General features: G+C 26.3%; 2 protein-coding genes across 2 annotated transcripts; both read left to right on the top strand.

Annotated features, from left to right (window-relative positions):
* The first annotated feature begins 474 nt into the window (after nucleotides 1–474).
* LOC145841333 (kelch-like protein 38) lies at nucleotides 475–1686 on the top strand. The gene has a single exon (XM_082948694.1). It carries the CDS (start codon nucleotides 475–477, stop codon nucleotides 1684–1686), a length of 1212 nt encoding a protein of 403 aa, XP_082804820.1.
* Nucleotides 1687–12291: 10605 nt separating this feature from the next.
* On the top strand, nucleotides 12292–17566 carry LOC145840706 (beta-1,3-galactosyltransferase 5-like). Its single transcript, XM_082948032.1, has 5 exons — nucleotides 12292–12445; nucleotides 12630–12772; nucleotides 13314–13539; nucleotides 16397–16583; nucleotides 16820–17566. Exons 1-5 carry the CDS (start codon nucleotides 12294–12296, stop codon nucleotides 17264–17266), a joined length of 1155 nt encoding a protein of 384 aa, XP_082804158.1. The 5' UTR covers nucleotides 12292–12293; the 3' UTR covers nucleotides 17267–17566.
* The last annotated feature ends 1829 nt before the right edge of the window (nucleotides 17567–19395 follow it).

Raw genomic sequence — 19395 nt, 5'->3', positions numbered from 1 at the left:
AATGTAGTAAAATATATAATGAAACTATTTTTTAACTTTTTATATGCTTATAAATCTTTTCAAGTTCTACTAATTTTAGTTTAATTATTAAAATACTAATAATCTATCAGTAAACTAATAAAATAATTGTATTTGGTTAATTATAAATTTAATTATGTTTATTTAAAGTTAATCTAAACCTAGTAAACGACAAAAACGAAAGTATAAAAGCATAACAGTATAACTATTAAATTATTAAATTGTTTTTAAACATAATAAAACAATACTAAATGTCAAATTTACACAGAACACAAGAAAACTACTGACGAGAATTGTATAAAACTTGTGAAAGTGAGCAAAATATTCTTAGATGAAGAAACAGCAAACCAAACGAGCGAACAGATAAAACATAAAGTTACTGTCATGAACTCTTTAAAGTGGTTTTCTTTTTCTAAAATTTTTAGACTCTCCGAACTTTCAAAAACATCTTTTCGCATGATTGAGCGTTGGTTTGCAACTGTTGCTGATTTAGAAGAATTTCTAGAGTTAGAATTTACCTACGTAGCTGCAATTTTGAACAGTTCTGAGTTGTTAATTGATTCGGAGCTGCAAGTGTTCAATGTAATGTTTTCCTGGCTGAACCACCGACGCATTGAACGAAGCAAACATGCGAAGTATCTCTTGCAAAGAGTTCGGCTTTCATTGCTAACAGTTCCTGCTTTACAAAATATTTTAAACAAGGACTTGTGGATAACTCAGAGTAACGAGTGTGCTGATGTCATAAATAAAGTTATTACAAACAAAAAACACTCTAGCGAGGCCGAATCTGTAAATAGGTATTGTTGTCAAGACAACTTTAAAATTTTATTTGTTGGTTGTTATAATAGCTATAATCTTGTTGGTAGAAATGCCTTTACTGTCGATGCTAACAATCTTTTCAATATAAACAACTTACCACACACTAAGCATGGTAGAAGACTTCCATTAATTTGTTCCATTAAAGGTGAAGTTTATGTATTTGGTGGCTATTATGATATGGATAAGGCAGTAATTCCCGTTGAAAAATATTCGACTGCTACTAACACTTGGAATGTTGTAACTAGTATGTATGACGAGCGTCATTGCTTTTGCGCTTGTTCATTTATTGATAGTGTATATGTGTTGGGAGGGCGTTCAAAACGTGACACTGTTCCTTGCCTTGCTTTTAATACAATAAATAAAACGTGGAGAGAAATTACTAACACAAACCAAACAAGAATTAATGCGTCGTGTACAGTATTTGAGGGAAGAATAGTTGTTTCTGGCGGTAAAAACAGAAACGGTGAAAAATTAAACACTGTTGAGGCATATGATCATATTGATAATTCATGGTCTAATATGCCTAACATGGTCGATGAAAGAAATTTCCACAAATCAGTTGCTATCAAGAATAAGCTGTTTTTAGTTGGCGGCATCTCTGATAGCGTATGTGAAGTTTTCGATTCACATTGTAATCAATTTGTTTTAATGAAAGAATTTCCCAGAGAGTTGATTCAACTAGCATTTAGCGATTTTGACGCCCTTTCATTTGGAAATAAGATTTTTATTTTTATTAAAGCAGAAGGATGTGTATTTTTTTATGACGTTGAAAACAATGAATGGTCAAGGAAATCATGTGAAGCCTCACAATATCTTAAAGAATTTTCTTGTTCCAAACTACCAAAATAATATAACACTTTAATTTAAATTGTAAAACACGTTTAAGTGTTTTTGCATTGGTTTAAATGCTTCATATTGGTTTTTAATTTTAAGTTTGTTTTTTAAAAACTTTATTAAAATTAACGGCATAGGGAGGTCCACCTTGATTTTTACAAGTTGGTCTTATTTTATAGAGTTTTAACTGAGCTACCAGACATTTTTAAGCGCTTGAAAAATTCAAAGTAAATTTTGAGATATAAACGATCAAAGTCGGTGAACTCAATAGGTTCCTAATATAAGGCGCAAACCAAAAACGCAAGTAAGACCATTTCACTAAAAATCTATCTTCTCCCTCAATTTTTAACCAATCTTCTTCAAATTAAAAAAAAAAATGTATTATTAAACTTTAAAAAGATTGAATTCAGGAGTGTTTTTTACTTTTGAAAAATTAAGTTTTTATTATAAAAAACTACCTTTTTTTATCTAAAATATTTTTTTTATATTTTTTAAATCGTAACATTTAAAGTCTTTAAAGCTATATAAGGAATTTATGGAACCTAAAAGTTTGAGGTCTTAGCTTAAAAAGTAAAGAAGAAGATAGATTTTTAGTATTTTTTAAGTTTTCGAGAAAATTTACCTCGAAAAATTTGCGGTCCATACGTTTGTATCGGTAATTAAAAAAAAATTCAATATCTCAAATATTAAATAACATTTTTTATTTTATAAAAACTGTCTTGTAGTTTGTACTTTAAACTTTTATACAAGATCCAATACTATTTTTAGTGAAAAAATGTTAGACCTTTCCTATGCCCTTAATGATTGTTGTATTGTCAAAAAGCTAATAATTAGAAAAATAAAAGTGGTTTTATACTTTGAATGTTTATAAGCTTAACTTAATGAGCGTAGAAACAGAAAAAAATAAAATTTAGTTTTCTTCTTACAATAAATAATTTTTTGAGTTTTTTTCTTCTAGTTTGTGATTTAAAACACTAATATAGTCTGTCCGTTCTTAATTGATTGATACGCTATTTGAATTAAATAATAAAGACAATTTTTACAAAAAAAATTTTTTTTATCTGTGCTTTATTTTTTTAAAGATATTATTCTATATACTATTACGTTAAATTTAGATTAAATAAAACATTAAAAAAATAAAATATTTTTTGCTTCAAAAGGTCGCAATCTCTTGCCACCGAAACCGGTCGCGAATAAAATATATAATTTGCGTAAATCTATTTAAATAAGCTCTTTACATCCCAGTAAATTGAGCATTCTTTTTTAGTTAAGGCAAATAACTATACTTAGAATACTATAATTTATAATATTATTTGTTTTCACATATAAAATAAAAAACTCTATTTATAAAGAATTTTTATTATATTAGTAGTATTTTTTTCTAATTTGTAGTAGTGATAAAAACCAAAATTTTAGTTAAAGCAAAATTTATTAAACTAGTGAGAAAATTTTCAAATGCTCAAAAATGACGTTCCGTGAGAGCCTGAAGTTTAACTTTATTTAGTCTGGTAGAAGTTCGATATTTTTTTTAGTTTCAAATAAATTAAGTATTCAATGAAAAGTCGTACCTTATAATATCGTAATAGATAAATCATTTGTTGTATCTTCTTAAGGGTTTTGATTAAAAAGATTATTTTTGTGTAAAAAAGATACCTACGTTTTTGTTTAAACATAAACTATTGAATCGAAACTAGATTTAATTTTGCATACTCTTTATAATAATAAACGTATCGCTCACTACATTAGATCAGAAATGTACATATAAACTTATTAGTAGCGTGAAGCAATGTTTTTAAGATGAGCATAGTGCAACTTCTGGAAAGCTTGCAAGTTATTGATTTTAGTAAAGCACAAGGTAGTCGCATACAACTTAAGTAATGTTTTTAAGAGCAGTAAACTTCGCTCCTATGGTTTTTTAAGTATTTTAAAACAAAAAAATATTATAATTTTCATGTGCTATTATCAAAGGTAAACAACAAATAACAACTTTAATAAACTCATAAGCTTAAACTATTTGCTAAATCTGATAATACACTTGCCCGAAATTTAGTTTTTGTAATAAACAACACATGCTTTTAAACTAGATTTTGAGCTGTGTTTGATGTTAAGTTAGGAAAATGAGAGCACTAGTACATTCACTACTTTTTTTTTTAATTACGATCTATATACTTAAACATCCGGAAGTAGTTCATTAAAATTTTTAAAGGGGAGATGATTTAAATGTACAGCTTTTATTGGCGTACTTTACTTATTTGACTTTTTGTAAGAAAAAAATGTTAACCTAAATTTTATCTCGACTTAAAGCATTTAGTTTGAAGTTTTAAAAGTTTTAGTTTGTAGCAATTGTAAAGAACTTCTATATGAGCCGAAACCTAATCAATAATAAAAAATATAAACTTATCAGTCGGATGTTATTTGCATATAGGGTAAGTACAAAGGTCTTCTTATAAAATACGCACTATTTAGGTACGCACTTCATTTGGAGTACGGATTTTTGAGATGTGTTCAAAGTGTGTACTCAAGTAACAGAACACTGTAATGCAAGAAAAAAGGCTAAAATGTTTTTAGATGTGGTTTAACTATAAAACATTAGAATGTTACTTGAAAACATTACACAATGAAAAAAGTTAGTACACCACTTGCTCAAAACTTCAAATTTACTTGATGAAAAGTTTAAAGGATAAAATATAAAGACTAATTTTTAAATGAAAAATATTATTGAGCTCATTAAGCTACTATCATGAAATAAGTTACTAAAACCTACCTTTATTATGCATGCTACTAGGATGTAACAAACTTTTATAAAAAAAAAGTTTATTTTCAATCAAAGTTTTTGAGTTTGTTTACTTATTTTAGTCAAAAGTTAGTACAATATTGACACTATTTATAGAACTAGTAAAGATTTGTAGAAGCTTTAAACTAGCTGAACTCTAATCTGTAAAAAAGAAATTTCATGTTTTTCTAATAGTTTAGTATAGCAAGAGACTAACTTTTTACATTTAGTTTAATAATATTTTAACACATGAATGTCTGTTAGAAATCAAAGCTAGTTTAACTTTTTGATTTTTTATTACTAGTATAACTTCCACTTTCAACTCACGTCTGACCTTGAAGTTTAGTATTCTGAATTTAAGTATAATATTATTAAGTTACTTTTTAATATTGAAGTAAAATAACTACTTTTATCTTAACTTAATATTGATTCTTGCAGCTGGTAAGACGTGACTTTTGTGTTTTGTACTTTGTAAAATTTTCTTATGATAATTACTTAGTAAAAAGAGTAATTTTTCTAATTTTATTAAGCAAATAATAGGTACTACTACAGTGATTAGAATTATTTTGAGCACAACATGAATGTGATGATGTCTAAATGTAGTATGATGTAATTTTGAGAGAATGCAAACAAAAGAAGTAAGTACGGCTAATCAAATTACTCTAACAAGCTACCTAGTCGTTTTTTGCCTAAAGTTAAAACAAACATAGACTGTATTCAAGTTATGCTAGATAACTTTTTCATAAAGAGTTTTTTGTAATGAAATATTTGTTTTATACACCAGCTTAAAGACTTTTTTTAACAGACAGCTTAAAGTGTTTTTTAGTTTTAAATCTAGTTTACTGGAATGATTACTTTGTTATATGTTAAAATTCAACGATTTTTACAACACTTGATCAAAAATAATTTTTACTTTTCGTAGTATTTCCCTTTAATAAACCACGTAAACTAGTCTTTTTTTAATTTTTTCTTATAATATCCCTAACAGACAAATCCTGTTTAGTTCAGAACAGTGTGAGTAAAATTTTAAATTATTTTTGTTACTCAATCTTCTTTTAAAATTTTCAGTCAAAATAAAAAAATGCTTGTAAAACTTTACGGAAATATCTTACTCTTTCATTTTAAATGTTAAAATTTAAATGTTACATTTTAAATCAAAAACTTTCGTTCAAAAATAAACGCACAAAAAACTAAGTTTGAGTAATAATTGTTTTCCCACTTTTTAAACTTTAAGTTTGATTTTATGTAAATATTATAGACAGAACTCAGTTAAAATATATACAGAAGTTCTAATAATAGTTCAAAGCTAATTGTTTAACAAATGATTTAAAGTTGAAAGCAGTTAAATGGGATTAGTGATAGTTTAAGTGAAACAAGACTTAAATAATTCATTGAATGACCGTTTAAGAGAAAATAACTTATGAGAAAAAGAAACTAGAGTAATGAATTGTATCTAATTACTAGAAGTGAATAATTTAAACCAAATGCGCATTATTGCAAAAAATTTTAAACAGTTTAAATTATATTACTTATACAATTATAAAAGAATAAAATTAACACAAATTTAAGTGTAAGTTACACAAAATTAATGCTATATAAAAATGTTTGCGATACTAGTACTATTACTTGGAAAAAATGCAGTAAAAAAGTTTTTTTTTTTTGTAAAATATTTTTATTGCCCGTCAATTTTTTTTAAGTAAAAAAAAAGAACCTGAAAATGCTTAAAAATATATTTTATATTTTTCAAAAGCTAAAAGTTATAGAAAACTTATAAAATGTTTTAGCATTTAACAGCACAGCATTTTGAAGGATTAATTATGCATGTTTCGTTGAGTGTTTTCTAGTTAAAAATTCATGACCAATCAGCCTAAAAAAATTATTCATGTAGTTTTTTTTCTTTCAGATAACTGTTTATGCTTTGGTATCATTAAAGTAAGATTTTTGTTTTTTAGGTCATGAAAGAGACATATAGGTAAAATATTTTGAGAAGTTAAAAGAAGAAAACTTTATATACAATAAACTTACATGTTTGGATTGTTTGAAGATATTCTTTTTTTATTTAAGAGCTACTTCAGAAAATAATACTTTATTATTATTGAATACAAAAGTAACTTTTTGTTATTCCTCTAGAAAATCTTTATATAAATAGTTTATGGAGTTTTTATTTGAATTTATTTTAATCCTTTAACATTTCTTTTACTTTTTTATTTCTACCAGATGAAATGAAAAAAAAAATTGTAAATTATATAAAAATTTGAGACAACAATTCATTTTGCAGTATATTTTATTTTTTGTGAACTAAAAATTTTTTTCAAGCTACCCTTTTCAATAGTTTTTGTAGATAACTAGATAGATTTTTCTAAAATAGTAAAATTAATAAAATTGTAAGATTATGTGTCATAATAGGTAAATAAAATTACATGTACTAGGCGATGCTAATATAAAGTTGTTTAACAAAATTTAAAGTATAAAGCTTAAGTACTAGAAATTGAAAGTATTAATAGCAATTTTAATGAGAGGAAACCGACTTATTTAAACTTTCTTAAAATAAAATTAAACAACAAAAACAAAACTTAGTAGCGAATTTACAATAATTTAAACAAATTAGAGTTATAAACAAATTTTTGTTTGCATAAACTTGGCTTATTAGTTTTAATAAATATAGACTCTAAAACACTTAAATGATACATCTACGTCCTTTACAAACCGAACTTTATAATTTAAATCTAAATCCACCAATGTTTCCAAAAGAGATATGCCAGAGTTTGCTTTATATGGCAGCTAAGAATGTAGAATTTAGGTTCAACAATTACATCTATAGACAAGTCGACGGTGTCGCGATGGGCAGCCCGTTGGGTCCTGTGTTAGCAAATATATTTGTTGGCTATTTTGAGTCCATTTTATTTACGAATATAAAAAACCTCTTAATTACTTTAGATATGTTGACGATATTTTTATTTCTTACAAGACAGACTACAATGTGGATGATTTATTTGACCAAATCTCCAACTTACATCCTTCACTTAAGTTCACTCGTGAGCATGAAGCTGATGGCTCTTTACCTTTCCTTAATGTCTTAGTTCAAAGAAAACCAACCTCTTTAAACACATCCATTTATAGAAAACCAACTTTCGTAGGCCAATATATTCCTTTGCAGTCTTTTTGTCCCACCTCATAAAAAACCAACTTAATATCGTGCTTAGTTTTTCGAGCACATAAATTATGTTCTAAGGTGAAACTAAGTGAAGAAATCAATAACATTAAAAGTATTTTCGGCTCCTTAGGTTACCCTTTAGAAGTTATTGAAAAAACAATCAATAGTACTACAGCGAAGCTTGTCAGCCCTACAAAACACGGCCCATATAAATGTGTAGTATATTTAAGTCTTCCATATTTAGGAAAGGAAGCTAAGCTTTTTGAAAACCAAGTTTTAGAAACCGTAGATAACACTTTTGGGGCAGTTAATTTAAGAATTACTCATTCCACCAGAAAACCACTTAACGGAATTGTTAAGGATTTTACTCCTGATCCAGAAAAATGCAATATAATCTATAAATACAAATGCCACTGTAATAGTGAGTATATTGGGAGAACTTCGCAACGATTTACATAAGAAAGGACCAACACGTGACCAACGCCTTGAGAAACTGGATGATCTATGGGACTAATAAGCCAATAAAAAGTCAATCGGCAATAGGTGAACATTTGTTAAATAATTTAGAATGTGCAAAAAACTATAACGATAATATGTTTTCAATTGTTTGTAAAGGACGTAACATGTATCATTTTAGTGATTTAGAGTCTATATTTATTAAAACTAATAAGCCAAGTTTATGCAAACAAAAATTTGTTTATAACTCTAATTTGTTTAAATTATTGTAAATTCGCTACTAAGTTTTGTTTTTGTTGTTTAATTTTATTTTAAGAAAGTTTAAATAAGTCGGTTTCCTCTTATTAAAATTGCTATTAATACTTTCAATTTCTAGTACTTAAGCTTTATACTTTAAATTTTGTTAAACAACTTTATATTAGCATCGCCTAGTACATGTAATTTTATTTACCTATTATGACGCATAATCTTACAATTTTATTAATTTTACTATTTTAGAAAAATCTATTTAGTTATCTACAAAAACTATTGAAAAGGGTAGCTTGAAAAAAATTTTTAGTTCACAAAAAATAAAATATACTGCAAAATGAATCGTTGTCTCAAATTTTTATATAAAGTTAGTACCGAAAAGAAATTATTTAATTGTAAATTAGTTAATTTAATAACATAGTTTTTTTTCATGATATAACCCAACTAGATTGACTAAACTTAGTAACAAATTTAAATACTGCCAATAAAAATATATCTAAGTAAATTAAAAAAGTTAACAAATTAAAAGTACGAATCGAGTGTTTTGTACATGTAAAGCAGGGTTTCCCAAACTCATTTTCTAAATCGCCCCCTTTTCAGAAATTGGAAAAATAATCGCCCCCCACGATTTTACAAAGTAGTTTTTCTCATGAGTAGAAACTTTTGAGCCGAAAAAGTTGTGTTCGAAATGTAATTTAGTCTGGTACTTCTTATGCACGCACTTTTGAGCGGTGTTCGAAGTAGTTTACAGGGCTTGAGAAAATAAGTTACATTTGTTTTCTTATAAGCCCAGTTAAGTGTATTAAAATACTTAATTATTAAAAAGCCTTGTGTAATCTGTAATTAGTCTTGTTTAGATATGAACTGTTTTGAAACTAATGAAACTTTTAGGGTAGTGGTGGACAACTTTTGTAGTCAGCAATTCATATTTACTAAAAAATATTTTCTAGTTTCAACTTGTTTAAAAAATGTAATTGCGGACTGCATAATTTAAAAAATAACATATAAGAAAATTAAAAAACTTGAGCAAAATTGTAATAAAATGATTTAGTATTATTGTGATCTAGGAAATACTATTGTGAACTGAAAACCAAATTGAAAGTGTATTTCAAAATATTTAGTATCAAAAAACTAAATTTTGTTTCTTTTGCACAATTAGTTTCCAAGTTACTTAGCATGTCGATATTTGACTGGATCTTAACCGTACGTTACCCATCTGAAATCTTAATTTAAACCTGAAATTATAATAATCTCTCATATAACGAATTTCGGACATTTAGAAGTTAATACTAAGTAACTTGTTTAAGCCGCACAATGTACTAAAATTATTTTATAAATAGGCATATTCTAAAATTACTATACCAGAGATAAAGAATTTATAAAAAAATGAACAGTTTATATTACACATAATAAAATAAATAACAAAACATAATTTCTGATCTAGTTTTAGGAAGTTTTACCGACTGGTTGATTATCTCACATGAAAAGTGGTTTCATCAACAGCTTCAGTTAATGAAGTAAAATTATTAATTTCAATGCTAAGATATATTATAAGCAAGTTACTTGTAAAGTTAAAAACTTAATTTTAAACTTTTTAAACTACATGTTTTGTAATAGAATACTATTAAATAGTATTTGACTTGGAATAACCTTTAGGAAACTAAACCTTAATTTTAACATTTTCTTTTTTTTTAATATAAATTCAAAAAAAATCAAAAGTTTTATAGTTAATTCTGTGAACAGAAAGCAATCGATTAAAAAATTCTTTTAATTAGCTTAAAATTTTGTTTCGTAACTGCAGCAGTCTTTTTAATGGCTTATTTAATACTGTTTTAAGTTTATTTTTTCAGTAGTCATTAGCCTATGATAATTTACCAGAAGAAAATAGTGAAAAACTAAAAGCTAGTGTTGAACTATTAAAATAAACAACACATTCTAATTGCAATATATTAAAAATTAAGATAACAATATTTGTATTAATAATTTAAAATTCCTTAATGTATGGGTTTTTTAACGATAATAAATCAAGTTGGAAAATAAAATTGAGTTTAAAAATGTTTTAAATGAAAAATTTGAAGTAGTTTCAAATAGAGACCTTAAATCTATACTCTTTTAAAACCAAAAAAAAACTTAAAATAAAAACTTTAATGGTTATCAAGATTTATTTATTTATACAGATTAAACAAGTAATAACAAAAATATGTCAAATAAATTTCTTTCAAACAAACACTTTAATCACTATGCTATAAAAACTTTTAATGTAATGCAAAACGACAAACATAAACTACAAAATTAACCAGATCAAAATAAAACTAATATCAGATTTAAAACATAAATGATTTAATAAATTCAGTAGACTTCCGCTTGAGTTGGCACTTTGAACGAAATCAAAAAGTGCAAACTCATAAGTTATTACCTTTTTTTTACAAAATGATAAATTTAAATATATTATATGCAATAACGTTATGCATAAACATAAAATCAACTAAAACATAAAACAAACATTCATTAAAAAATAGATCTATATAAGATATTAAATACTATGTATTTTTTGTTTTTTTAATACTTAGTTAGTAATAGACTTTATTTACGTTAAACTTTAGAAAATATAAATGTGCACTTTTTTTTGGGTAAAAAGTGCAAACTCAAGAGGAAGTCTACCGTAATTAATATTTATTAGGCATTATGCAAACCTGTTGTAGAATAGATAACTTAAAAAAAAATTTGTTATAAAAAGACTACTTAAATACAATACAAACCAGGTTAAATAAAAAGTATTTTAAAAGATTAAATAAAACAAAAGAAATTTCATAAAATAATGTCTGCTATTGAAGTCTAATATAATGTGAAGAATGAGGTTCATGACTGCTTGCAAGTTTTTCTTATCTGATTATTAATCAGTAATAAAAAGCCTCCTTTACAAATATCTAGATTAGATCTTTTGCTAAAGATGTTGATAACTGATCTGAAAGCTTTCTCAACAACATAGCTAGAAGGAAAAACTATAAACAACAATCTATATTCCTCTCAAATGATTGGATACTTTTGCCTTAGTTTTTGTTGAGTCCAAACTCCAAAAGCTTTTATTTCGTTCTTTGGAAAAATTCACTTTTAGTTCAAGGTCAGTCACTTTTCAAAATATAATTGGAAATATCATGAGGTAATATAACTATCACCTAATGATATTTTCAATTGTTTTTTGAAAAGTCACTAAGTTAGAATAAGAAATAAAGTTATACAGGGTTGCCAATTTACCTAGAAACTTAATAATATATAACATAGATTTTATGAACGGTTTATGATCCCAAATACCATATATGTCAGGTTATAAAATGGTGAGAGGAATTCCGATCGTCTATGATCTATGTAATTGTTAAACAAGAAAATATATGAATGAAAAATTGTAATTTACTTTAAAGTAGGAGTCATAAGCACTTGAATCTTGTCTCTATATTTTACATAAATAAAATAAACTTTTTTTGTTTAAGTTTTACCTCAGGGTCAAATATTTAATAGCAAGCTAAAATTAGTAAAATAGCAGTTTAAAAATTAAAAATTTTATGACAGCCCAAAATTTCAAAATCGCCCCCTTTTCGCCCCCTTACTAGCTATCGCCCACCCTTTCGCCCCCTTACTAATTATCGCCCCCCAACTTACTAAAATCGCCCCCAGGGGGGCGATATCGCCCACTTTGGGAAACCCTGATGTAAAGACAAAGGTACCAACTAAGATAATTTGCAAATTAAACAAACTTATTTATATTTGTGAGCCTTTGTTTGTTATAAAAATCATTGTAGTAACATCTAATAAACTAATTATTTTCATACAGAAACACGCTTAATATTGCAAAATTTTAAACATTTAATAAAAAAGGGTAAAAACAACTTGTTATAATTTTTTTAAATAATTTTCAAAACTTTTGAATACTTATAATTTTTAGAAGAAGTAAAAAGCAAAGTTTTATAAAATTTAATATACATTCAGGAAGAAATGATTAAATTTAGTGATGTTTTAATAAAAAAGGTTTTTATTGTTTTGGTATTTTTTTGTTTCGGCTATATTTTTATACTGAATAGAATTAGTGAAAAGGACGACAAAAATATTATACATACAAAAAGAAACGTCAGTAAAATCTCTGAAACGTAAGTGTTTGTTTGTCTTAAAATAAGTGTTTTGTAAACGAATAAAAATGAATTCATAACAAACTAACTTTCTTCGAAAACATTGTTTTGTTGAATTAAAAAAGTTTCGATGACTTTACAAATCTTTCACCATTTTAACTTCATGCTGTTATAAATTTTCTATTCGACTGTGTAATTTTTACAGACTCTTTTTGGAAGATATTACTGGAGTAAATTCCTCAATGTTTATAGAAAAGAATATAAGTTATAAATACGCTTCTAGCTACATTATGATGCCAAGAATATCATTTAACACTTCGTGCGAGCAAATATGTGAATTAGAAGCAAGTAATATTTGTATAAACTTTTAATTTTTTTAATTATATTTTTACTGAATAGTTTTGTATATATATATATGCTAAATGTATATTGTTTTTAGGATGAGTTTAAAAAAAGTAGTGTTTTTATTAAAACTAAAAAAGAACATTGTTCTAAAACATATGTTTAGTTTTATAACATTTCTTCTTATTTTTTTTTAATTTCCAAGTCTGTGTACTTTTAAACTTTTTAATAATATCAAGAACAAAAAATTAATATTACACTATAAGATACCTACAAATACTTTCATATGTTGTAATTAGATTAAAGAATTAAATTGTTTTAAGGTTTAAAGAACTTTACTAAAAAAGTTAAGTAAGAACTTGGTAGCTTAACTTATAGTTAAGCTCAACATCTAAAACAAAGTAAAAAATTCAAAAGTTTAATATTTTTATACAACTTTATGCTTAAATAAAAAACAGAAAAAAAAATCATCTCACATAACTTTATATCAAATTAATATTAACATAATATTTTTACCCATGACTAACAACAGGTTTTATGTTTACAGATCAAAACTATACAATGGTCAGCTTTATCAAGTCAGAAGCGAAAAACACAAAACGAAGGGAATTTATCAGAAGAACATGGGCATCTATAAAATACACCGAAAATGGAAGACTTTTGTACGTGTTCGTCATTGGTAAACCGACTTCCAACAAAACATTTAATTTAGTAGAAGAAGAGGCAAAACGTTATGAGGATGTTTTGATGTTTGACGGTCCAGATGATTATAGGTTAGTAAACAAAATTTATAAATAAAGCTCTTAACTAAAGTTTATCTTAAAATTACAAAACCAAATTTAATTTTGCGCTTGAATTTAGTATTGAAAAATAAAACTGATTATTTTCCTTTTTTAAAGTTTTTTTTTTTGATTCTTACTTTTTTCCCTTTTTTACAAGTGTTAGAAATTACAACACTTAATATTAACTTGAGTAATTTTATCACTATTAATATTATCACTTTTTCCTTAAACAATTTAAATAAATGTTATCTCGTTAAATTAAATGAAGTACAAATATTGATTGAACTCTAAAATCATTATTTTTTGTTATGTGGTCTTTCACTTATATACTTGTTATAGATAGAATTTATTTTTATAACTAAATTTAAATCAAATTAAGTATTTTTCTATTACAATTTGGCAACAAATTCGAAAACGACAAATGTTTAAACTTCAAGAAAAATATTTTTCTTAAAACAAAAACTTTGAACTTTAGATATAGTTTTTCTTAAAAGCATGTTTTTTTTTTTATTATTTAAGTAGTAAACTTAAAAGGCTACTTAAGAAAGATAGTGTTTATCCATCATCAAATTGCAACCTCAACAAAATATTTTTACGATTAGTCGTAAAACTTTTATTTTTCTTGTCTTTAAAGTTTTATGATTAATTAAAATTTAACTTTTCTTAAAAATTGTTTTGTAATAAATTATATATATTTATATAATTTACTACTTATTTGGTATTATAATAAATTTAAGTTTCAAATAAAAAAAACTTTGTTGTATACTTGTAAATACTTAGCTTATGTGCTTAATTGTTTACAAATCAGTAGGAAAAACTGTAAGTTTATTTTCGTAATTTAAATAATTTTTCAAATGTTTGTAGAGTCTATTTATTTTTTAGTTAATTTACACATAATAAATTTTTATTATCGATAATGAGTAAGTCATTTATCCGTGTTAATATACTGAACAAGAATTATAAACCATTTTTCGTAGCAACATCCTCTCAGTTTATTATGTATGTAATGTTCAAGTTTAAGAAAATTCGGTTATTTTTCAATTTTTCTTAAACTTAAACAAAGTATCTTTTTAACTTTATGGAAAATAGTTCAATTGTTTTTATTTTTATTATTTGTTTTATTTATTTTTAGTATTTACCTTTGAATGCTGGTAGTTAATTTGTCCTAAGCTTATCAAGACACTTGATAAAAAACAATTACTTATTAGCATTGTTGGATATAAATTTCAATTTTGTAAAAAGGAAACAATAGAGTAGAACGCGGATATATAACTTTAAATAAAAATAGGTAAACTTTTTTCTTTTCCGTTCAGATTTTATAAAATCATATAAATATTTAGCTCAAAAAATCTTACTTTTAACCTTACTTGTTTTGCTCTGAAAAAGTTTTTATTACAGTTTTCAAATGAAAATTTCCTGAATATTTTCTCAAGAATTAAATTTTTGATTGTCATTTACTTTTTTTATTGAAATAAAACAGACACTAGTTTAAAAACATTTTGCATTTTTTTACAAAAAGCAACATTCCTTTTATAGTTTTAAGTAGCGTTTGTACCGTAATCTTATTTTCAAAATGTTTAGTACATTACTGCAAGCGTTTTCGAACAAATTTAGTTTATTTCACGCTGTAATTGGTTTATTATAGATATAAAGTTGTATGTAAAGTACTGTAACTGAGATCTTTTGAGTAATACTGTACTGTACAGTTTGTATTATGTTATTTTTATCTGATGTAAATTATAAGCTTGAAAAATCAGCATACATATACAAGTAAGAAAAAGAGTCAGTTTAATTTAAGTACTGTTGCAGTCTTTATGATATTAAAGCATCGAACTTTTAATAGTTTTTCGTGTCATCTTCGTGCGTATAGCTATAAAAACTGTCGTTTTATTTTTGTTTTAATGTAAGCCCTTATGACTAAAACATAAGCTTACAAATTTTGTAGGTTGTCTTTTTTATGTTGTATTCTGTAAGCCATTTAACTTTAAACACACTAAATGCTTGATTTTTTTTCACAGTGATTAGAAAAAAATAAGCTAAGATAAAAAAAAGATAAAAAACAAAGCTAAGATTGTTATTATCTGTTACCAGTAAAATATATGTTTTTCTTATCTCATCTAAACTTGATTATAACCATTCTGCTGCTTTACTTATTATACTTTAGTTTTTTTTTTCATGTTACCTTTTTTTTTGTTTTCTACAAGCTTAAATGTATTTTTTTTAGTTCACTTTATGAGCTAATTGTCATTGTTGATGTTAAATTCACATTTTTTGTATTATAGTTTTCGATGTTTTATAAAGATAATTAGTATCTATTTAATCATACAAAAATAGTATTTAATAAGCTTTTAACCAGAGCACAGGTTTTTATTTTCAAATTAAACTTTACAACAAGTTACTGAGCTAGTTGTACTTTTTGGTTTTTATAAAAATCAATACATAACCAATGATCATAACGCATAATTTAAATAAAAATTGGTTTTGTAAACAGTTTACGTAAAAATTTTTCATCAAATCAAAGTAACAATGCGTGGTATAATAACACAATTTTTTCAAGTTTGATAGCTTCTGACTCGTGAAATTTATAAACTGTGGTATAAATAGTTTCATTAAATTTATTTACAAGTTATTTATTAAAAGTTTGTATTTTTTTTTATGAATTATTAATTTAAATAGTTCACTTACTTAGTTAAACATTTATAAGTAGAAACAACTTTAACTAAGTTTTTTATATCACTAAAAATTAAAAGTATTACTAAATAAGTAAGCTTGTTGTGTGTCATATTTTCAAACTTGTTGGCTTAAATTTTTATTTACTACTTCATAACTTGCAAGCTTCTTTAAATAGGAACATTACTCGCAAGACATTATCGGGGATGCAATGGGCTTATGAAAACTTACCTTCTTCGTTTTACTACTCTTCTGCTGATGATGACTTTATGATTGATGTGGCTGCTCTTGATGACAACATAATGAAAGCAATAAACACAACAAAACATTTACCTCATTTCCCTTTTCTTTGCATATACTCTTTGGTAGGTTTATGTTTAAACATGTTTACTTAGTTATATTTTTTTAGCGATGGTTGGCCTTAAACAAGTCATAAAACTAAAGTAAACTACATAGTACATACCGTAAAAGGTTTATTAATACTTTTATTTTAAGTTAACGCAACTAACCTTAAGATATAAAAGGTGTTATTGGTAAAACCAAGTTTAACTTTGATCAAGAGCTATTGTATCCAAACATGCTACAAAGTATCTTTTTTTAGGCGGGTACAGACATCTACAGAAACGAGGACAGCAAGTACTACGTGCCAATAGAGGAATATCCGAATGCTACGTGGCCGAAAGCGTGTCTCGGTGGATTTTACACGACACGGGTGGACACCATCGCGAAAGTGTGGAAGCAAGCCAACAAGGAGAGCTTGGTAAGAATGGACGATGTCTGGATAACTGGAGTTGTGAGGCAGAAGGCTGGAATCCCGGAATCCTGCATAGTGAAAGCCTACATTGAATCCTGGCTTCACACGTGGGGGTACAAAGGTAGAGGCGATCCCGGGGCAAGAAACTTTATGCAGGGCGATTGGGTTAAATTTTCAAGGGAAATTAACAAAAGACCCCATTGCGGATGTAGTTCAACAAGTAGACATTATGACAGTTTTAAAATGAAACTTACTATGGCACTGTGTTTAATGTTTGTGTCATTATTATTCTAGCGTAAACGTAAGTTGATGAAAAAATGGCATGTATCATGTACACTGTGCTTATTGGTAAATATTTCAAGTATTAAACAGAAAAAGACGTTAGTGCATTGTAAAAACTAGGCTAATTTAAAAAAAAAGAAGTTTATTTAAGATAAAATATATATTACAATTTTTTTATATTTATAGTTAATAAACTTAATTTTTTAGTTAAACCGCTTTCTGGAAACTTTTTTCAGCAGTTGTTAATATAAATTACTTTTCTTTATGCGTTTATAAAGGGGTTGGCAAAATGCGGTCCCCCAAGAAACAGTTTATGGCTTGCATAATGCTATGTAGTTAAAATACAACTGATGTATAACAATGAAACTTTAAATTTTTTTGTTATAAAAGTGCCTTTTTTGTTAGTAGACTGTACTGCTTATTTTATGCTTATCTTTTTACGCACTGCTGTTATAACTAAATATTTTTGTTCAAAAGAGCTATTGCTAGCAGCAAAATTTATGTTCTTTTTGCTCGTTGTTATAAAAAATTGCTATCCCTGTATTAAATTATTACGAAAGAGTTATAAAAATTCATAAATCAATCTTAATATTTTATTTTATTATGATTTTCTTTTTACATAAAACTACAAAAAAAAACTATAATGTGTTCTTCAAATTTGTTGTATATTGAGTACTGCATAGTTCTTATGTCGATTTTATTAAAAATTATATGCAAAGTTTTAGATTTTAACAAACTAATGTTTTATTGCTCCTGTATTAAAATATAGTAAATAAAGAAATTTTTTAGTCAAACTCTTTCTGCATATATAATTCAGGTTTATTTTAAAATATTGAGATTGCATCTTATCTAACCAAATCAACTGAATTTGTATAATTGTTAATAACCTTAAATCTCGATAAATCATAGTTGTTTGCACAATCGACGTTGTAGATCAGATGTTCTGCTATCGAGGATCTTTTTGTCGCATTTATAACAGCTTCCGTTTTATTATTAACCTTTTCCTTTAAAAATTTTAAACACATTCAGGTTTATGTTCATTCACTCTCGTTTTTAGATGCCTAGATGTTTGCCCAATGTAACTTCTTTCGCCGAAGCAACTAAATATGCGAATAATACAATTTTTATAAAGGTAGGATATTGGGTCTTTGAGTTCCAATCCAAGAACTGGTTTTGAAACAAATACTACTCTAGGCTTAACTTGGTTATAAGTCGTCTGTGTTAGTTCTTGCACTTTATTCTCAAACAAACGTGATACGCTAAACTACCAAATATGGTAGTTTAAAAACCGCAGGAAATTTCTCCGGTCCAAACAATTTTGGCTTCTTACGGTTGTCATCGGGTGATTTTATGACCCTTTTTATCAGCTCTAGTGAATAACCATTTCCCACTAGAATTTCCTTAATCTTTTCTGTTTAAGGCTGAAGCAAATCAGGAGAACAAATCATAAAATCCCGATGGTATAAGGTTCTTATCAGGTTTATTTTTTTTTTTTTTAGTACAAAACGATTGAAAATGCAAATATTGCCTTGTAAAAGAAGGCTTTCTCTACGCAATGGTAAGCAACTTCGCTTTACTCCTCGTAATTAATATATCTGAATTTGGTTATTGACTTCTATTTCCTTAGTGAATGAAACTTTTTCATATAACACGTTTAACTTACAAAACAAAGCTTAATTATTGTTTGTGAAATAACTAAACAATCATTTATAACCTTATGTAAATAGCTTGGGATGATAACCCATCAACCGATAACCAAGTTTTAAATTAGCTAAAATCTTGCACAGGGTGTTTTTGTTGTACTTGCCAAGTTTCTAAAATCTATGGCTGAAAACTTAAAGTTTGCCATATTTATAACCACCCTAACGTACACTCGCATTTACAGTCATAAGCAATCGCTGTATCATAGTTGAAGTATAACCAGGTTCGTGGACTATGACACGAGCTGCTGATTGTGGTTGTGTGGTGCAGTCTAGCTAATGGTTTTGGTTAAAAACATTTCGGACACACGTGACAATTGTTTTAAATAACAAGCGAGAAAACATCATTTTAAAACAGTTAAGATGTTTCTTTTAATGCAGTAACTAGAGCAAAATGATAACAGCTTTGTCTAAAGAGAGCTAAACATAACAAAAAATTGA

The sequence above is a fragment of the Thalia democratica genome, chromosome 7 (assembly GCF_965202585.1).
Source record: "Thalia democratica chromosome 7, ktThaDemo2.hap1.1, whole genome shotgun sequence".
NCBI classification, from domain to species: domain Eukaryota; kingdom Metazoa; phylum Chordata; class Thaliacea; order Salpida; family Salpidae; genus Thalia; species Thalia democratica.
This window is presented reverse-complemented; position numbering and strand designations above follow the sequence as displayed.